Source organism: Pavona decussata, unplaced genomic scaffold, assembly GCF_977016875.1.
Source record: "Pavona decussata unplaced genomic scaffold, jaPavDecu1.1 SCAFFOLD_39, whole genome shotgun sequence".
Lineage (NCBI taxonomy): Eukaryota > Metazoa > Cnidaria > Anthozoa > Scleractinia > Agariciidae > Pavona > Pavona decussata.
The window spans coordinates 209,720-229,606 of NW_028145461.1; the positions used below are offsets into that span (position 1 = coordinate 209,720).

General features: G+C 43.1%; 1 protein-coding gene across 3 annotated transcripts in view; it reads left to right on the plus strand.

The window, feature by feature from the left end:
• The window catches only part of LOC146483312 (vesicular inhibitory amino acid transporter-like), a 29,508-nt gene extending 14,599 nt beyond the window's left edge, over positions 1 to 14,909 (plus strand). Inside the window, exons 1-2 of one of the 3 annotated variants that reach the window (XM_085106010.1) lie at positions 53 to 174; positions 12,786 to 14,909. In XM_085106010.1, the coding sequence (XP_084962136.1) occupies positions 12,862 to 14,169 (1,308 nt within the window). In that variant the 5' untranslated portion in view covers positions 53 to 174; positions 12,786 to 12,861 and the 3' untranslated portion in view covers positions 14,170 to 14,909. Of the gene's footprint in view, positions 1 to 52; positions 175 to 12,785 lie in introns of those variants that run through there. The other 2 variants (XM_085106012.1, XM_085106011.1) reach the window with 2 other exon arrangements.
• The last annotated feature ends 4,978 nt before the right edge of the window (positions 14,910 to 19,887 follow it).

Consider the following 19,887-nt stretch of genomic DNA (forward strand, 5'->3'; position numbering starts at 1 on the left):
GAGTGGAAGACCCCCTTTCATTCCCCGCATAAATCGTATTTCGCATAATTATATCATTCCGCGGCTGATCATGCCACATGCCATTCTCCAAAGCCATTCCTCTTTTTACCCTTAACGGTTGTGCTTCTCCGTATTCATTGTCATATTTGCTGGTGGAGTGTTTCATCGTATTCGGTAAGTAAAATGTTCCTCTTTTTCGCAATGATGTGGGGCAGAATTGCTTTCTCGACTTATCGCAGTGTTCAGAGCGTGAATCTCGGCCGGATAAAAGGATGCGGTCTACTGACTGACATGTAAGATGAGGGTTCTGACGCAGCTCCGACAACCAAACCAGTTTCGGGATGAAACTGGGCTCCCAGGTTCGCCTCGTTTCGGGATGAACAGCTTGGTTGTCGGAGCTGCGTCCAGAACTTTCATCATACATCTTTGCCCAAGGGTTTTTCGTATCGAAGAAATGTTGCACTCGCTGTGCCAGAGTTTTGCCCATCGAAAAATGTCTGCACCCGCTGCGCCAGAGTGTTGCCCATCGAATGTCTGCACTTGCACACATAGTACGCGCCAGAATTTTATCCTATTGAAGAATTATCTGCACCGTTATATAGGCCAAGATGGCTGCCGCAACATTCACGTCCAATGTTCTGCGGTTGTTTTACGGGGGGGTAACTCAAGCGGAAAACAGAATCCTGCCTCTTGCGTCGGCAGAGCCGCCAACCCTTTCCAAGGCTATTCAAAACCTCCCACCAGAGCTTTGGGAGAGGATTCTCAAGGAGTATTTCGCTATAAAAATGAGGGAGCGAGCGGATCTAGGCTGGGACGAGGCTCATGTGGCGATTTTAGAAGCCCCTTTTTGCGAAGAACGAGAACGAATCGTAAAGGTCTTGTTTTGTTCAAAATGCTATATTTGCGGCCGAGATGGGCTCTGTTTCCATGTGTTTCAAAAATGGAGTCTATCCCGGCTCACCTTTGCTTAACGTTCACGACTACGACGAAATCCAAGGCGCAACATGTCGATAATTTCGAAAGTCGATAGACATAGATCGTTGCATGTCGATCGAATTCGATACTAATCAATCCAAAAATATCGGAAATCGAATAAAATTGATCGCAAGATTTCTTGTGATTATCGATTTTGATCTATTTTCAATGTTAGAAATTGGATTTGATCGATTTTAATCGACAAGTATCTGAATATGAAAAAGATGTATTCCCAGGAGATGACTGCAGTCGAACGCGGACAAACGAAGTGAGAGGCGATCGGCCATAACAGCAAGACTTCATTAAACTTGAATTAGCACACTCTATTAGACAAACAAAATGAGGAGCAGCAAAATAACTCTATTTTTAGATAAACGCGGCTTAGGGAACATCAGTTCGGATTATATTAAGAAGAACGAATCGGGCAAAATCGAACGGTTTAGCACGGCTGAACGAAATAATGTTTACGTTCTAATTCGCTACGCTCAAACGAACGGAAAATTATTTTCCTCTTGAAAACATAGATAACTAAATACAACAAATTGATGGCTGGATGCTTATTCAGATTCACACCAACAGTCATAATAACACAAATAAACTGAATCGGACTAAGTAAATGCTAATTTACAAGCCAAGCTGACTAGTTACTTGTAAACGCTTAAAAACATTTTCGAGAATATACATATCTTTCGTAATATCAGACTTCCACCGTCCGTGAAGCTTGAGTACCCTTTCTGAAAGATTAGGATTACAACTAAGAGCAAAGGTGGCTCCACCAGACCTTAAACTATGAAGACCGTACAATTTATGATCCACCCCTCATTCCTTAAGGCACTCTTTAAAGATTTTTCAACATCTGGTATATGATAACTTAACTCTATATAACATGTTAGAATTGGTGGGCTTAAAAAATCTTACTGGACGGAAAAGAGCAACTGAAATGAAAAGATCAATGTTACACATGGAAATATACTTTTCCAAAAGCGCAACTGGGCAATACTCGCTATTTAACCTCTTAATATAAACATAATTACCTTCGAGATAAATGTCATTTTTAGCCCTGGGAACAAACACTCTAAGATAATCAGGACAAACTTCAACAGATGCACGGGCGCGCGATGTTACAGCTCATTATAACGAAAAAACTCCGCAAAGCCTAACGAGCTCAGATAAAAGCAACGCGTATGTCCTTAAGATTACCAGAAGCATCAGCAAACTTAACGAAAATAGTCTTAATAATCTCAGCAGATAGACGCGCCTTTTTAACACTAACTGGCTTATCACCCCTAGCAGCCTCCAACAACATATGACAAATAGAACTATCCAACGGATTAGCGCCGTTACTTAGACCGGACGAGTGAAACCACTTAAGAGCTGCGTGAGTCATAACTATATAAAGAGGCATATGAGCGCTTATAAACCTTAAAAAAAATAAGCAACTATAAACGCAATAGGAAAAGGAGGCACCGGTCGAACCTCGGAGAAATTACAATATTCAATAAACTTCAAATATCTCTTCGTTGTAGAATCCGCTTTAGGCCTCAGCAATATCGAAATAAGCTCTCCTAAGTCTGGCTTTACACTAACCGGGTATACACCTCCAACCGTGGTCTGAGACAAACATCTGTAACGAGAAAAAAAAAAAGAAATAACAGAAAATATGACCGCCAAAACAGTCACATGCTGCAAAAATACTTCTGCCGGAACATGAATTATAGCTCTAGCAATAAGGCTTACGGGAAGAGAAGACGAGGCAATTCTCATCATCCAAATTTTGCACGAAAAAATCCACCCCGCTACAACCTGGGTTCCAACATCTAGAGAAAAACTTGGAAACCTTCTTATTATAATAACTAGCAAAACAATCCACTGAATGAACCTCCCAGCTTTCCTCTAAGGACATGAAACAATCGGCTGAAATCTACCAATCATCTATATCAATGACACGACTAATACGACTAGCTCTCTCAATTTCAGTGTGAGGGATCCACTGGACTTCTAACTCTATACCATTATTGGCGCAGAACTGAAAAATCTCCAGCGCAATAGCATGTAAATCACTTCTCATACTTCCCACTTGTATGATTTTATATGCACTTTGACTATCAGAAAACCACTTCACATAAGAGCCTACAAGTAAGGGTAAAAATAAATGAAATGCGAACAATATGGTAGATAACTCCCTCCACGTAGAACTTCTTCTACGTTCTTCCAAATCCCATTGCTTATTACAAACTTGCTCGCCATTAATATCTAGGTAAGCACCACACCCTGTGGCGCTTGCATCCGAATATACTACATAATTAGACATTCTATACGGAGAATCCGACACTACCCTACAATATTCAGTTGCTTCAAATTAGACATTATTAATATCATGCTCGGTCAAGCAGGGAAACCCCCTTTCATTGTTTTCATTCGAAGCATTGACGTCACAAGATAAGAAGCAGCTGCCTGATTTTACACCCAAAAAACATTAAAGTTTCTTTTTTATTTGCTTGATCACGTTAGGTGGCACGTTGAAGCGAACTGTGAAGAGTGGAAAGAAATGCACCCGTTAAATTCCTTTTCGCCTAGACATTCTGAAGGGCTCATGAAATTCCGAAACGCTCACGAAATGCCGAAGCGCTCATAAAATGCCAATCGGTCAGTAACTTTTTTTTTCACAGCCGATCGGAATTGGAGGAAAAGAATGTGGGATCGACTGAATTTGTAATGAAGAACGGATTAATTTTCCCGCTCGGTTGTTAGTTTAGCTTCTGTCATCGCATGAATCACCTGGTTTTTGAATGAACGGGAAAAAAATAACCACAGCAGGCCAAATTTGATGAACAACGAATTATTTTACCCTCGTTCAGTGGGTTCTCACGAGCTTCTTCTAAAGCCCCAATAGCGTCTCTCGCCACTTCTCTGACCTCAGTCAGCAAAGGCTCGACACCGAAGCGCCACAAAGCAAGAAAGCAAACGGCGAGTCCCAATGCAAGCATTTTCTGTCAGCTCTTCGTATAACTGACCGAAAAATTCAGCTCAAAGCTTCGTGTGCTGCCTCGAGCTTTCTTCGGTACCCCTCCTGAAGCTCTTTGCGGACCTCAGACGGGATTTTTTCGACTTCCGCGGGAAGCGAGCTATTTTTTGTCGGCGGCTGAGTTCGAGCTGGCAAAGAATCTTTGATTTCGTGATACTTCTGATTTTCGCGCGTGATATGTTGAAACTCCTTGTGGGAGACGATATTTTCGTCGACACCGCGAGAAACCAACCCGTCGATAGTGTTGCGCTTCGAAACGGCCTGTGAAAGAATCGTGGCGTGTTTGTTCACTTTTTTTTCACTGAGCTTCTTGTTCAAAGAGCTCAATACAGTGGCAGCAGCGCCAAACAAGCCGCAACCCCCTCTATAGGAGCTCCGACCACAACACCTACACCGGTCAGCGAGGCCGCAATCGTGCCTGAAGAGAGAAGGGTCGTCAAACCCCCGAGAGAGATCGCAGCGACGTGAATCACTTTTTGAACTTTTTTGTATTTTTTTAGGACAAGCCTGTAGTGATCGACTTCACCGGAGATTTCCTTCTCGACCTCGTTGATTTTCGCAAGGCGGAGGTTCTCTGAGCCGGCGGTGCACTTGCCAACACATTTGCGGAAGACATGGCTATAAAATCCGAAGATTTTTTTAATTATTCCGCCACTTGAACTGAAGTGGTTGACCGCGAAAATCAGATAGCTCCCCGCCTTCATCTTTGAACAAATTCACGCGTCGAAGCGTCACAAAAGCCTTGGTATTCTGCCGTTTGATAGTGGACCTTTTCAAACGCTACCCCTCTGATGTAGAACTTTGCAAAGAAGGGTTGATGCTTTCCCATTCATCGAATTGCGTTCCGGGTTGATCAAATCGCAGTGAACAAAGTAAGTGGAGGGTGTTGTGAGCCGTTTGACCGATGTAATTATCTTCAGGTCGCGGGATATGCCAAGAAACCTGGCCAGGTCACTGTCGAGACGGATTTTTGTCCCCTCCAGAGTTCTTAATTGCCATCTCTCCAACAGTCGTATATATTTCGGTGGTTAATTTTACGTCTCGTTTTCGGAAAAGATTTTTCCAATTTTTATGCCATTTTTTTAGGGCGTAATGCCCCGCAGAAACAGTAGTGGGAGAAGTGACACCACTCAGATCAAACAAAGAAATTTGTCCATCACGCTTCAAATTTAGCCACGAATTGAAAAGCGAGCAGGAAAGAGGCCTGACAAAAGACGCTTTCGGAACTGGCTCGTCAAAATAGATGGTGTAGGGGCTCGAATTAAGTTGTATGCAAAGGTCAAAAAAAATTTATCACCATGGAGTTCGAGCACGCTTTTTTCAGCCAGAGGTAGGCTATTTCGTGGTATCAGTCTAATGAGACTGCCATGAAAAGCAAGCTCGCAAAGCAAAAGGTGAGAACAGCCTTTGACAAAAAGTACCCGAACGCCGACAAGAGCAAATTTCTCACCAAGGTCTCTTTTGAAAAAGACCACACGGCGACGGCGGACGTTTTCTTCAAAGGCGGCGGCCCCTACCTGCTTCAAAGCGTGGTAAAGTTGGACAGCAAATTTTGGTCGCAAGCAATGAAAGACGCTCTCAGGATCGACAAGCACGTTGTTGGGTTTCCACGCGAGCTGTCGCCAAGCGGTCTAAAAGGTAACAGCGTTTCAATTCCCGCCATGCCATTTCACAATAAAATCCCGAGTCTGAGAGAAATTTTCAGCAAACCGATCAACATCTTCGTGACCCCAGACCAATTTTTACCGACAAAGTTCAGAGAGATTTTTCAGCAGACCAAACTACACACCGTTCAGGGCAGAGTCGAAAAAATGGCTTGGTGGACCGATCATGGTCTATTGGCCGCAACAGCTCAACTTTGCAATTTGGTGCGCGACTATCAGCTGCGGGATTTCTCGCGAAAGTTTCGAAGACCACCCCGACAATTCCACCACAGGTCACAGCTGTCTACCGGTTTCAGATCTATTTTACTGTCAGGCGGATCCTGTTTCAGATGGGTGGGATTCAGAACATCTCCTCCTTTCCCAATGACCCCACGATCAACCCGAATGACAACAAGTATGACGAGGCGTCGTACCAAAGACTCTGCAGCGACTTGGGGGTTGACCACAAAACCGACTTCCGGTACACCCAGGGCTTAACCAGTCGATTGAAGCGTTCGTTTACTATGTTTTGGGGTCTCAGGTCAACGTTTAAAGCAGCATTCTGGACTCGGGGGTCGGGCAAAAGAGGCGCGGACCGAGTTTCTTGTCCTGGTTGAAGATGTGATCCGTCAGCCTGACCTGGCAAAGAGCGTGCAGCGGTATCAGCTGACGGTGGACAAAGCCAAGGTCAGGCTGAATCTCGCCGTGTGCCTGGGCGCATGGCTGATGCCGGGGCGGATGGTCATCAACGCAAAAACCACGGTCGGATACAACAACCAGCTCAAGCAAGCCGGCGCTGGGATGAAGCTCGGGATAAACTAAGGGGTGAACCAGAGCACAAAAAAAGAAGGCCTCCAACTGATGGCCAGGAGGGAACCAAAAGTGAACCCGCCAAACAGCAACCCCTCGAATCCGAACCACAAAGCCGCAACAGAGGCACAAAAAGGCCTAAAGCCTGTAGCCCAGACAAAAAGCCTGACTCCACCGCCTCAAACAAAGTAGCAAGAAGAAGAACCGACTCCAGCGGCTGGTTCCGGTAGCTAGTCTCACGACATGTCGCTGTCGCTGTTGGCGTGGTTGCGGTTGTGGGCCTGTTGTTCTTTTGGCTGCCTGTTACCGCTGCTTTTTGATATGTCTCTCCATCACAAAAGCCACGGCGGCCAAAATCAGCAGCCAGGTGTGCTCTGGCAGAAAACCAATGGCCTTCCCAGCGGCTTTGAAGAGGAAAACAGCGCTCGACCCGAGCAGCTCCAGAAGAAGCTTAGCCGTTTTTTTGCCGAGGTCCAAGGGTCTTCAACCCATTGGTGATGGAGCTGACGACCACACCGATCGTGACGCCTGCGGCAAGAAAGACAGACGCCACCGTCATGCCGTATTTTTTGAAGATATCTTTGATCCTCTCCCGAAGCGGTATGGCTCGTTCTCTTTCCTCAATCTTTGTTCTCAACAGAGCAAGCTCCTCTTCTCTTTGTGCGACTCTTTCCTCGGCAGCCACTCTTTCGAAAGGAGAAGTGTTCTCATCGTCGATGAGCGCTATGTCTTCTTCATTTTGGCGCCGGAGCTCAGCCTCTTGTTCGAGGGGTTTCGTTGTGTTGAGCCTTTCTTCAAAAGTGTTTCAATCTTGTTCTTTCGCAGAGAGGGCGCCTCTGAGTCTGTCAGCCCGCGCTTGTTCCTTTTCTTTGTTTTTCACCTGTTTCTGTAGAGCCCCGAGCTCTCTTTTTTTTATTTTCAAGATCACCTTGGAAATTCTTTTTCAGTTGCTGCAGTCTTCGCAGCTCTGCTTCACTTTCAAGATTCGAGCCATGTTCTTCTTGATGTGCATCAATACGAACTTGCAATCAGAGATTCAGCTTCTGGCCCACGGGATGTTTTGAACTTGTCTGTGCATTTTTTTGAGAGGACCCCTGCCACCTTTTTTGAAAATTTAAGTCTCGCAACTCCTGTCACCAAACGAGACAATTTTTGTCTCATTGCCATTCTTTTTGCTGAAACTGGCGATTGGGCCCAATTTTCCAAAGTCCACTTTGAGGAACCTCCTTTTTATGAATATTCTTTTGCTCTGGCCAGCATCGCCGGTTTGTCATCTTTATGAAAAAACCCAATGAATTAAGGGATTTCATCAAAGGACGTGCCTGGCAGCTCACCTGTTCGTGATGCCTCGTTTCCATCTCAATTTGCTCTCCCTGAGGCCCTGGGGTGGACGTGGAGCCCTGCACAAAAGTATTTGTTGCGTCGGGGCTGTGGTCCCTATCGTCATTGTCTTCATCGTGGTCACCCAAACTCGGATCGTCCGGGTCAAAAACGGGGTTGTGAAAAACGCCTTCTGCCATGCAATCTGCGATCTGCGCTTCTATTTTCCAATTAAAAATTTTTCTCTACGGATGTAATCATGTCTAAGCAAGAAACCTTCGCCCAACGCACACCGAGAAAATTCTCGGCGCCATGAAAGCCAAGCGTACAGTCAAGCGCATCACTTTTGATCGAGGCGAAGCCAGCCCCAGCGCGATGCTCTACGTTTTGGTCCCCAAGCTGAATAAGAGCAAGGTCCTCGTACCCAGCTCGCTCGCGCTGCTCTTTGACATTGACTTGACTGGCGGCCACGACAACATTTTCCTTGTGCAAAATGTCACACGCGCTCTGGTTGACAAGCTGGTTGTGAAGTACTCGGGCACCATACTGCAACACACAGTGGAGTACGACATCTTTAAGATCTAGGAGGACCATTTCCTCTCGCAGGAGGAGCGGGACAACTTGCCGCTCGAGGGCATCCAGAGCGAGGACCTCTCCAAGATCCGCTCAGGGGCGGCGGACAAGAAAACTTCTAGTGGCAAAGTTGAAAAAAAGCTGAAATGATTTTGAGGAAAAAATACCGGAGTCTCTTACTCCCATGCCCTCTTCAACTATCTTGTGTTTGAGTTGACCCTCGCCCCAGTTTCCCAAGTTGTTAAAGGCTTAGACGTCACCAAGCTCAAATACAAGCTGAAAAACATGCAGCTTATGTACGAAACGATCAGAAGCAAGGCTCTGGCGGACGAAGCGTACAGCAGTTATTCCACTGGCAAGGAGATCCTTTACCACCACGTGATGCGAGATGCAGTGGTCCCCTTTGCAAAAGGCACCGAAACAAGGATCAACCTTCGCGTCAATCCACAAAGGCGGTTGCTCAAAGGTATTCTTTTGCTGTTCGTCAAACCGTATGTTGGAGGCAGCAGGGGGCTCAGAAAAGAGCATCAGCCTACACTTGACCAAAGTCAGCATCACGGTCAACGGCTAGCCCAACATGGTGTACAACAACAGCATCGAGGGCAAAGACATATGGGAAGAGGTCCACCGCTTCTTTGGAAAGCCTTAAAAAAAAAACAGCAACACATAAGCCTCGCAAAGTTCTAAACCGACAACAAGTTCGGGCTGCTGATCGATTTGACTCCAGGGCTGACCAGGCGATGCATGGCAGCGGCACCTGGCTTGTGAACACCAAAGAAGGGGTCCAGCTCGAGCTCGAGCGGAACGCCAGCGGCTCGGGCAATGTAAACTGCCACGTCTTTGTCATCAGCGATTCCAGATGAACATTCTGGGGCACAATAGTAATCTATGCAATACTGATATAGCAGTGGCGCGGATAAACATCCCGTTCAATGCTCTCATTATTGGTCCTACGAATTCGGGAAAATCTCGGTTGGTGGTGGACCAGCTTCTCGGCCCTTTCCGCTAAAATTTCGATTACATCACGCTGATCTGCCCGACATTTCAAGTACAACAAGACCCTTCACCAAATATGTGAAAATGACTCGTAAATGTTCGTCTTGATGTACGAGCAGCACAAAGTGGAAATCTAGCTGAAAATCGTCTCCCGCCTTTTCGAATACGCTCGTGATCCTCGATGACTGCGCTGCTTCGAAAGATGTGAAAGGGCGCACGGACCAGCTGGTGAATCTCGGCTTTTCTGCCCGCCACGCCGGCCTCAGCATGTGGGTGCTGGCCAAAAGATGACGAGCATCATGGCTTCCTTCCGGGAGAAGGTGGCGGTGATTGTTTTCTTTCACACCCCTTCAGCCAAGACCTCGAAGGCCATTCTCGATGATTTCGCCGGTGAGCTCTTCCAGGGTGAGTACAAAGCTCTGAATTCAAAGGTGAAATCGCAGAAGTTAGCTCATATTGTGTTCTAGCTCTCTTCGCCACCCTTTCGGATTTGTTTTAAGTAGGAAAATAAAAGTTGAAGCCGCTTCTTTTGGGGGGAGCTTTGCGTGACAGCCCAAAAAACGGCTGCGATGAATACTAGTCTCTAGCAAGTCTGCTCTTGAAAAGCCGGTCAAACACATCATACAAAAATGCTTTTCGTTTCTGTGTTTGGCCTGATCGAAGAGCAGGACGTTCACGCGCCTCACAAAACAGTAGAGTTGTTTTTCCTCCAACTGACTTTTTGCTCAGCCTGTGGACAATGATGCAGTCGTTTTCCCATCCAAGGACATTAATCGCAAAGGGGTTTGAAAATCGATACGTTCATAGTTGATGCCATCATTAACCGGATATTTTCTTGGCCTTTGCGGTCCTCTCCATCGTTTGGTGGAAATAAAGCAGCTCTAAGTGCCCACTTCAGACATTCGTTATTGCTGTTACGTACGTACGTTGGTTATCGCTTTCTTGCTTTTCAGTTTTTGTGGAAGTTCCTCTGCGCAATGGCTGATAGCGCGCAAAGTTGACGTAAGCGAGCATTATTCTTTCAAGAACCCATCCCGATCCTTTTGCAGACCAGGACTCAATTTCACCCTTTACTGCGTCAATAAATGTGTCAAATTCTCTTTCGATCTTGTCCTCCTCTTGTTAGTTGAAGACGTGGGGTTCGTTTTCTTGGAAAAAGTGCTAATGGGTTGTTATGTCATTTCTTTCGATTAAAAATAAAAACATCGCTTTCAGCCCAAAGCCGACTTTGAAACCTCGCAACTTTCTGATTTTGTTTTCAATGAGATCGACGTATTTTGCCTTGTTTTCACTCGCAAACGCAAGAAGATCTTTATTGTTCGGATTTCCTTCGGACTAAGACATTCTCCAAACATGAAGCCATTCCTCAAAGTTATTTCGGACCACCAAGAACGTATCATATGTTACAACCAAATCAGGTCGTAACGGCCGAGGCGGGTTTCTGTTTTCCGCCTCAGTTATCCCTCCGTAAAACATCCGCAGAACATCGGACGTGAATCGTTCGGCACCCATCTTGGCCTATATATCGGTGCAGATATTTCTTCAATAGGAAAAAATTCTGGCGCGTACCGTGTGTGCAAGCGCAGACATTCGATGGGCAAACCTCTGACGCAGCGGGTGCAACATTTCTTCGATGCGAAAAACCCTGGCGCGCACATGTAAGATGAGGGTTCTGGACGCATCTCCGACAACCAAGCTGTTTATCCCGAAGCGAGGCGAACCGGGGAGCCGAGTTTCGGGATAAAACTGGATTGGTTGTCGGAGCTGCGCCAGAACCCTCATCTTACATGTGTATGGTCTTAATTTTGCAACAGGTTTAGGTCGCTTCTTGCAAAGTGGACCGAAACTGGCGAACAGTTTTTCTGTTTTCACAATGATTTCGGGAAAAATTGCAATATGTTTATTTCTTTATAGAAGTGGAAAGTTTCGCTTAGTTAAAACTACAAGGGAAGAAAACATGCTGAAACGGTTTGTTTGACTCTAAAGCAAAGAAATCGGTAGGGTCTTCGTTTTGCAGAAATGCCCATCTCGAACTACAAAACGAAGACCCTTGTCAAAACGCTTTGTTCGACTCTAAAACTATGAAATCAGTTATGTAGTTTGGGATGGGCATTTCTACAAACCGACGACCTTCCGATTTCATTGTTTTAGAGTCCAACAAAGCGTTCCAGCACGTTTTTTCCCCCTGTAGTTTTAGTTGAGATTAAAGAATCCTTTAGTGCGCGTAACGCACGATCGAGCTATGAATCCGGCATTTCGTTACGTTCTTTAGCAGAAAGACTAGACGTTTCTCAAAACCATATATACTCTCTTGAGCTTGGTCATAAAAAAAAAGCAAACAGTAGTGTACAGTACCAAGTGCAATAACGAGCAATTTGATATCCACGTTTTGTGGTCAAGCTAGTCCAGCAGATCGTATTGCATACAGTTCAGTACCGTAACAAAATGTTACCGCAAACATACATTTGAATTTGTAAACGGTGGCAGCTCTTGCCGTCCAATTAAACTGAATTTGGTCATTTTATGATATTTGATTTTTTGTCGGAAAACTTGATCCCTGATCCCCTCGCAGCACTTCTGATCTCGATTCCACGGCTTGTGATCTCAGATCCCGGGCCTGTGATCCATGATCCCACCCCATTTTTTGCCTTTGATCCCTGACCCTATATACCTCGTTACGACCCAGATATTAAGGAACAGCATGATCTACATATGAAAAGCAGTGAGGTTTGTATCAAAACAAGGTCATCCTCAGCCTCGTTTCCAAACTAAGGCCAGGTGACTTAGCACACGACTGTAAAATGGGCTATTTTTCTCTGTCAGTTCCATGACGGACTCAAGTTCGCCACCAATCTCGTAGCCTCAGGGTAAAAGAGTGAAACAATCCTTCATGCTCCAAATTTTTGTTAACCCTCAAAACAAAACAAATATTGATTAAGTTCATTGCCACCGAGCTTAGTACAGTAAAAACTGTCGAGAATATCTGCCTCTATATTGTGTTATTCAAACATTGAAAGACTGTTGACACAGCATAAAGTTGAGTGAAAGACGGTAAATCAGTCCTTCCTTTGGTGATTTAGACTGGAATCCGTTTTAAATTTCTGCCGCTACTCTGTTCCAACTACGGAGAAATACTAAAAGCTTGAGCACAAAGATAAAATGCGCGGGCAATTGAAATACATAAGGAAGTAAAACCAGCCTTGTTAACTATGATAACTGAAGTTAGGAAAAACAAGAATAATGTGCCAGTGTTTCAGGTTACAATAATATCAAATAGGCTTTTAAGATGAATTTCAAGCAACACTCAATCTATGCGCAGCGCTAGCTATGTTATTATTAACAGAATTGTCTTAAAGCTGTGATCACAGGGTAGATTAGTAATACATGAAGGTTGTTCGTTAATACTTAATCTGAGTGATTTGTTTGTCTCTTTACCCCTAAAGGATATTCTGCAAGCTCCCGTGCAGAGAGACTACCACTGGCGTTTATAACTTTCAACTGTAGGTTGCTTCTTAAATTATGGGTGAAAGTGAGACTTCTGGTGACGAAACTCAGGCCATCTTAGAGCTACAGTCCTCTGATGCCGAAAGTTCCTCCGATGATGACGATACATCCTTGGCAGATACAAGCTCACCCCGCTCTTCCGCTGGCAGTGTGTCTGTTTGGAAATCCGTGTTCAACATCGTAAATTTCATCGAAGGAATTGGCTTTCTTGCTCTGCCGTATGCCGTTAAAGAGGGCGGAATAGTCATCATTGTGGCATTTTTTATAATACCAGTTTGTTTATGGTATACGGGAAAAGTTCTCATTGAGTGTTTCTACGACACGGACGAAAAGCAAAGAAGAGTAAGAGCGAGATCAACGTTCAAAGAACTAGGAGAGGTTCTGTCTCACAGATACGGAGGATACATACTAACAGCCTTTGTGCAGTTGGCTTTGTACGTGGCTTCAGTCTCCTATCTTATTCTCTGTGGATCACTTATGAGTCACGCCCTCCCCTCAGTACCCCTCACAGTTATCGCGTGGACATTTATTGCAGGAGTTGCGGTTTTTCCAACAACGTTTCTGAAATCCTTGTCAGACATCGCCTGGTTAAGTGCCGTTAGTGTCATCGCATTAATCTCAGTCGTGATCTCTGTTCTTTGGTATGGGGCCAAACACATGGACGAGTGGGATCTGGACACTATCCTGTTTTGGGACAGTGAAGGTGTCAGCATTGGTCTTCCGATTTTAACTTACGGTTATGGTGCGATTCCAATTTTGCCATCAGTTGAAGAGAGCATGCGTGAAAAACACAAATTCACCTTAGCTCTTTCTTTAGCGTATGCCATAACTATGGTGATGAAAGTCGTTTTTTCTGTCTTTGCGTTCCTTTCCTTTGGATCCGAGACAAATCAAGTTATCCTTAACAATCTACCCGAAGGCCCCTTGCGCATGAGCATCAGTTTCATTTTTGTTATTTTCTGTGTTTTTTCGTACGCCCTGCCTCTTTATCCAGTGTTTGATTTTCTCCAAACATTTACAGCGATCGAGACAGTCTCTGCTAGAATGCCGATCTTGGGCCCATTACTGATTCGCATCATTGTGGTTCTGTCGACAATTTTGATTGCAATTTTAGTTCCAAAGTTTGCTTTAGTTGTCTCCTTTGCTGGGAGTGTGTTCGCCTCATTTTTTTCCTTCATATTCCCGTGTGCTGTTCACCTTAAATTAATGTTCAGAAAGCTGAAAAGATACGAAGTTTGCTTGGACATCCTGCTGATCTTTATTGGCGTCGTTGCTTTCATATTTGGAGTGATTTATTCAATGAGGGCCCTTATTATGGATTAATATAATTTTTCCATTTTATAAATGCCTGTGCAAGAGCTAAAATTCGTACTTCAAAACCAAATGGATGAAAACTGTGGCTTAAAACCAGGAACACCTCAAATGGTGATTAAAAACGTGTGTGACGACATATTTTCACGGGAAAAGGGCGCAGAGTTGGTGATGCGTCAGAAATGAATTCAAGTGCACGTGTTGGACGAGTACGTTTTTTCCTTTCCCTGTGTTCTTTAAAGGGACTATGTTACCCCAGGCGCATGCGCATGTTGATGAGAAGCACTTTGAAATCGTTGGCCCAACTTTTTCAGATACCGTCGGAAAGTTCAGAAAGCTGTTTTCATGTTTGAATCGCGTTCACCTTACTGACCTTTAGTAATTACAGAACCTGTTTGTTGCGATATTTTTGAAAGCTTTTGCAATGGAGGAAAAGCAAAAATCCCGCGACGAGTTGTATGCAAATTAGTCTCAACCGGACTCTACTACGCGTGTATTTCCATCTTCTATGTTCGTCATTATTTTTAACGTTCCTTTAATCCATTTCTTCTTAACGAACGAACCGTCAAGCAAACGAATCAGTGAGAACACATAACCATTGTTTTGTAGTTTCGTTTAATAAATAATATTTTTCAAAGTGTAACTGGCGATTGTTTATTATCAACGTTTGTACAGTAACGGGGTTATCGCTCCCTGTAACGTAGACATGATATGGCTTTAGTATGTTGGTCCTATCACAATCACGAGGTACCTGATTGTATTGTTCTAAGAACAAGAAGCTGTTTCCAGCTTATACTCGGGCCATATTTGACTGTATGGTGCGTAAAGCCTACAATCTTTTAACAGTGATAACCTCCAGCATCGCCTTTCCCCCAAATAGATAGCCTGCGAGGAAGCTCTCTTGGGGTAGATCCCCTTTCCCCCTCCCGCCTCCCGCCCCCAAGAGAGCTTTGCTCGCAGGCTACCAAATAGGTAGATACAGATATATAGTGAGGCAATAAGTAACCACCAGATAGAATTGCATTTCTTGCAGTTAGAATGAAATACAGGGGAAAACGACATTTGTCATACGAATGCTTTTTTATAATTTTATAATCCCCGGGCTTTAATCCTTACGTTTACACCTTTCGTTTAGAGACAGAAACCATTTGTACAGTCCTAATATGTATGTGACGCCGGGTCAATGACGGATCGTAATTTTTGGTATGATCTAGACCCGTTGGGCGGGGGGGTTACTCTCTTATGTGACCTTAACGGGGACGTGCGGCCTGATAGGGTATGGTTTAATTTTCCGGGTGTTTTGTCTTAAACGGGTATCTATTTCATCACTTTTTGTCTTAAACAGGGTATCCCTACATGACCTAATGGCTTAAACAGATTGTGATTGCCAATGCATTAAAATACAGTAAGAAACTAGTGTATTCTTATTTCATTCTAGTCTTAAACAGGGTGTGATTTTGGGTTAAATGTCTTAGAAAGGGCCTGAAAATTTTGAATTCTGTCTTTAACGGGATAGGGAAATCGGAAAATTGTGTCAACCTCGTTAATTCCCAGGGTCTCTCATCTTCCCGCCGAAGCGAGAGAGGAGAAGATGAGAGACCCTGGGAACGAGGTTGGAATTGTGTCTTAAACAGGGTCAGGGTTTGAACGCCCGGGCCGCACCTCCCTAGTAACGTTACGCATCACGCGTATGTTTATATCCTTGTACGTTTTTCAATGTTTCGCTGTTAATATTTTTAGATGAATTCAGTTGAAAGTATTTGTTATTCAACTTTCATTAGAAGACAGAAACTGTTTCTAAATTGATTGTTTTTCTGTAGTAAACGTGAGACATCTTTATCTATCTTGGCCCGCAAGGTCATAGACTGATTTAGTTGCCAAATTTTTGGTTAAACAAAACTAACCTTGAGGCACTCAGGTTAGCCTAAAAAACACTCTGGTTAGCCTAAAGAGCACTCCAGTTAGCCTAAATAACACTTAGGTTAGCTTAAATAGCTCTCCGGTTAGCTTAACGGTTAGCAGTATATGTTGGGGTTGTTCATGCCTCGCATGCCTCGCGTGTTTTGTTCATGCTTTGCACGTCTGGCTCGCATATTGTAAACAGTCCTCACGGCCCGAGAACAAAGAACGCGACCGAGAATTAGAGAATTGGATAACACGACAGAAAACGGAACTCGTACCAGCCGAGTACAAAAAAACGAGACCGAGAACAATAATTCGTGGCCCGAAGTCTTATCTCTCGGCCCATCGCGACCCCAAAAAGAAAAAAGAATTTGATAATGCTACCGAAACCTTAACTCGGTCCTCCTTACTGCCCGAGTAATAAAAGAATATGTCTTGATAATGAGGAACGTACAGTCATGGCAAAGTTGTCTTGCCATAACAACAATTTCTGGCATGAAGGTCTCTCTCTCCTTTTCGTAATCGACCATACACCGTATTTGACACCCTCCCCCCGTCCCCCTCCACCCCCCATGAATCAAAGTCTCTGTAACATTTTTGCTCTTTCGGGGTTGTTTTCATCTGTGGCACTAACGAGAACAATTAAACAAAACGGTTTCTCGCGCGTTCCTTTTAAAGATACATTTGTTTAAGCTTATACAGATAGATCTGTTCGGATTATTGAGGTAAATCTTAGGAAACGGAATTTTATTCCCAGAATTTACTACCTATTAATGCCTTTACGAAAATGCTCGAATTTACATCTCTGCAAGGTTTATATCTTATGTGCTTTTCACTTAGGTTTGTTCAGTTTGTTGTTACACATTTAGGGTCCCACCCCCAAAATGCATTAAAGTCACAGTTAGTTTGCTTTGTTTTATTGTACTTTAGTTGTTGATTTCGTTACGTTGTAATACGTAATTTTCAGTTTACGAGTGTCATCGATCAGCGATTTTGTTGGCTCGAAATAAACAAGTTTTGGAACTTCCATTGCCTTCAAAATGATCTAAGCCGCCGTAAAGTTCTTTCTCAATCTCCATGACACGTCTCTTGTCGTACTGGACAGTCGTTGGATTCTACAATGTGGTCTTCCACTCAAAATTCGAAAAATTTCCCTATTTGTTGTCGACTAATTATTTTTGTACCAATGGTCAGATCATCACTTGGTGATACTAATGACAACTTTGATTGACATGCTGTTGCTACGGTAACCATGCTATGGACCCCCAACAGTGAAAACAACGGTAGTTGTCTTAAATAGAATATCTCAAAAAGTACTAAACTTTTTCACATGAAATAAACACTAGTACACTTTATGATAATAGTTCTATGCTGTTAACCTCTAAATCCAAACACTTTAGATGTCTAAAGTTGTTTATCTAGTTATTTTTTCTCAGTTTTGGAAAAATAAAAGGCATCAAGATAATTAAACAATAAAGAGAGTGTCATAAGAGAAGATATCACGCCATTTTTAAGGTTCACAGCATAAAACTACGTTATAACAACTAATTGTTCATTATTAGTTTGGTATCAATCAGGGAAATACTTTTTAAGATATTCTTTTAGCATTTAGCTATATTCTGAAAATTGGGCAATCGAGAAAATCAATCTCAAAAGTTTCAGTTAAATATTAAACAAAGGTCCTTTGTGAATACAAGCTGTGTCTACTGCTATTACATGGCAGGGTAGGGACTGTCCTCAGCCAGTCATGCAAAATTCTCCAGGAGAGATTCCAAGCTTGCCAAATACTTTGATACAAGCCTTTGAGCCAATGTTAAAATGGGCTATAGCATCATAAATGCCCAGTTGGAAACCTTCGGCACCCACAAAAAAATCTTTAGATACACGCTCCCCAAACATTCCATTTAGGGACTCATTTTGGTTTTGAGATTTGCCATCCAGGCATCTGCTGATCACTTAAGCTGGCATAAATCGTTTTAGTTCAACAATTATGTCTAGAGACAAACCAGGACCAGGTTTGAAAAAATTTGTTTTGTTAGCTCTGTCCCTCGTAAACCCACACCAGCTGTCTGTTTCTTCTAGGCAATATTGCAGGTGCAAATTCCTATCTGCTGAAGAGGCACAATGAAAAAGGCTGGCTAAAATTGCTTTCTTCATGGCAGGTAGGTTGCCTGTATTGCTCCTGATGGCAATTCCATAATAATTTTGCAGCTTATCAATCATTGCATCTGTCAATCTTCCTTTTCCACCCAACCCTTTTTTCTCTTTTTTCAGCTTTCGTAAAGCAGTTCCTAGTCTCTTCTGCACATGTCCAACACATTCTTTCTTCTGAACCTCAACATCAAACACTTAGTAGCTGTCTTGAACCAAGTTAAAGCTCTTGCTATCCCCATTTTCATAATATTCATTGTACATAATCTTTTGCTTATTTAAAGACCGGGAGAAGATCCTCAAGGCACCCTCACGTTCCATAGATGGAGCAGAGCCCTTGTAATTAGCTTTACAAGTGGCCTCGTGGTCTGCTCTCCAAGCAGCATTTTATTTCCTTTTTTGTTCTCATAAACAATAAAAATAAAATGTGCTAAGGTGGCATTGGCAGCTACAGGTAGGTTAACCTAAATCAAACAGCTCTGTTTGCCACAGAGGCATTTTGATAGTATCCTTTACAGTGCCAAACAGTCTTTCATAGAGTCAGAGACGTTCCCCACACTACTAAAAAAAATATGAGACCTGCCATTGGAGCTTTTGCTATTCCATTTGAAACTTTAAAATGTGAAAAAATGTTTTGTACTTAGATCAATAGCTTAAAGCAAATTTATTTACACTTGCAAAATTTAAAAATTGTTATAAAATAGAATGAGTAATAAAATAAATATTAAAAAACAAATTCAGATGTCTTAAAAAGTGTCTAAGAAGCATCAATTAAAATACTCAAGGACAAGACCAACTAAAATTAGTAACAGACTTGAATACAAAAGAACTAGAACCTTTCAATTCTAGGACAGTTTTCCTTCTGAGATGGGTGTCACTTGAGTGTAGTAACTGTTAAACACAGGGAGAAAGTTCTTCATCTAAAAACAACATTTAAAACAAGTAAGAAGGATAACTCACAGAGAAAGAGGCAAACAGATGGGATGTATACTAATAAGTGGCTAGATGTCATACATGTAAAGCACATGTCAAAACGCAACAACAACAATAAAAAGAAACAAAGTACTGCCAGGTGACCCTTGCAGTGGCAAAGTCACGGATGTATCCTTCCTCTATCCTTCCTCTGTGGTGAATCCGGAAACGCCACAAATCTATCCTTCCTCCGTGTAAACAGGCCATCAGGGGTTGTGATTTGAGGAGGTTATCAGTTCAGTTACGTTGCTTTTAATTCTCAACAGAAAAATGAGATGCCATAATTTCCATGTGACTCAAAAAGGGTGCAGTTCTCATGTGATCTGTTGATTGAAAGTGATTATTTAATTGGAAGTTAATGGATTGTCCAGACATATTCAGTATTAAATAAGACTTACATAAGTCCCTTAGTCCTAATTCTTATTCCCTTCACAAAACCCATAAGAAGCCACCATTCTTTAAAAGCAAACAATGCACTAATTGGGTGAACCAGTGGAAGCGAGAAGAACATTTAATCAGTACAAGAAAAATCCAAGAACAAATCTTTAATTTGCTTTTTAGCTTCTGTTTGCTTAGCCTCTGATCTGTGAGTTGGTAGAGCTTCTGTAAGGTTTGCACTTATTTATTTTTATTTATTAAATTAATTCCAAATTACATTACTTTGCACAGGACAATCCAATGAATCTGTGGTCAGCTTAAACCAGA